This window comes from Buceros rhinoceros, unplaced genomic scaffold (genome assembly GCF_000710305.1).
Source record: "Buceros rhinoceros silvestris isolate BGI_N320 unplaced genomic scaffold, ASM71030v1 scaffold22612, whole genome shotgun sequence".
Taxonomy (NCBI): Eukaryota; Metazoa; Chordata; class Aves; order Bucerotiformes; family Bucerotidae; genus Buceros; species Buceros rhinoceros.
Window position 1 is genome coordinate 1 of NW_010401089.1, and position 770 is coordinate 770.

At 47.0% G+C, this 770-nt stretch overlaps 1 protein-coding gene across 2 annotated transcripts in view; it reads left to right on the forward strand.

Annotated features, from left to right (window-relative positions):
* Window positions 1–104: 104 nt before the first annotated feature.
* The window catches only part of GABRD (gamma-aminobutyric acid (GABA) A receptor, delta), a 14,828-nt gene continuing 14,162 nt past the window's right edge, over window positions 105–770 (forward strand). The window contains exon 1 of one of the 2 annotated variants that reach the window (XM_010132159.1): window positions 105–172. In XM_010132159.1, the coding sequence (XP_010130461.1) occupies window positions 105–172 (68 nt within the window). The remainder of the gene's footprint in view (window positions 173–770) is intronic. The other variant, XM_010132160.1, reaches the window with a different exon arrangement.

Consider the following 770-nt stretch of genomic DNA (forward strand, 5'->3'; position numbering starts at 1 on the left):
TTAGCGCAGCGAGCAACGATGGCAACACCACCGGAGCTTTGGAGCTGCCAAGAGAGCCGGGGAACCTGGGTTTTGTTTGCCAGTGACTAATAAATGGGAGTAAAATGGAATTTCTCACCTGGGTTTTTCCTGCCTTGGTTCTACTGTGCACCCAACAGCACAGGTGTATCAGGTAAGAAACTGCCTTATTGTTCTTTGTCTGGCCTGAGACAGCCGTTCTCTTGGTGTGGCTGGGGTGAAAATGCCAGCTCTGCCTTAGCAGGTACTTTTTCCCCTGGCTGTAGCTCCCACTCCCTCTTTTGCCCAGGGACTGTCTCCGTTTAAAGGCTACAACTGCTTGGGTGAGTGTGCAGTAGAAAAAGGGGTCCTGAGTGAAGAGTTTCCTCAATTTTTTCTTTTTTTTCTTATTTTTCTAGCAGAGGATACACTTCTCCCAACTGAGCAGCAGTTTCTTGGGTTAATCGAGGGGTGTGTTTTTAACAGGATGCCTTTTCCCAGGGGCACTTACTCTAAATTGCGGGCAATCACTTTTTGTAATGGCACTGCACATCCCAGGCAGCCTTATGCCTGTAAACAGCTCTGTAGGGGGCCTGCTTGAACGTGAAACTCTTCATAAAACCCACCAAAAGCAGTGGGTACTAACTGAACATCTTTGCTAAGGGCCTCCATAGGCACAATTAAAAACCCCAAAATACAAACATGCTTTTCTAATGGATTCAGTAAGTCTGCTGAAGTTGAGAGAAGAGACTGGCAGAGCTCTTAGAAAGAGT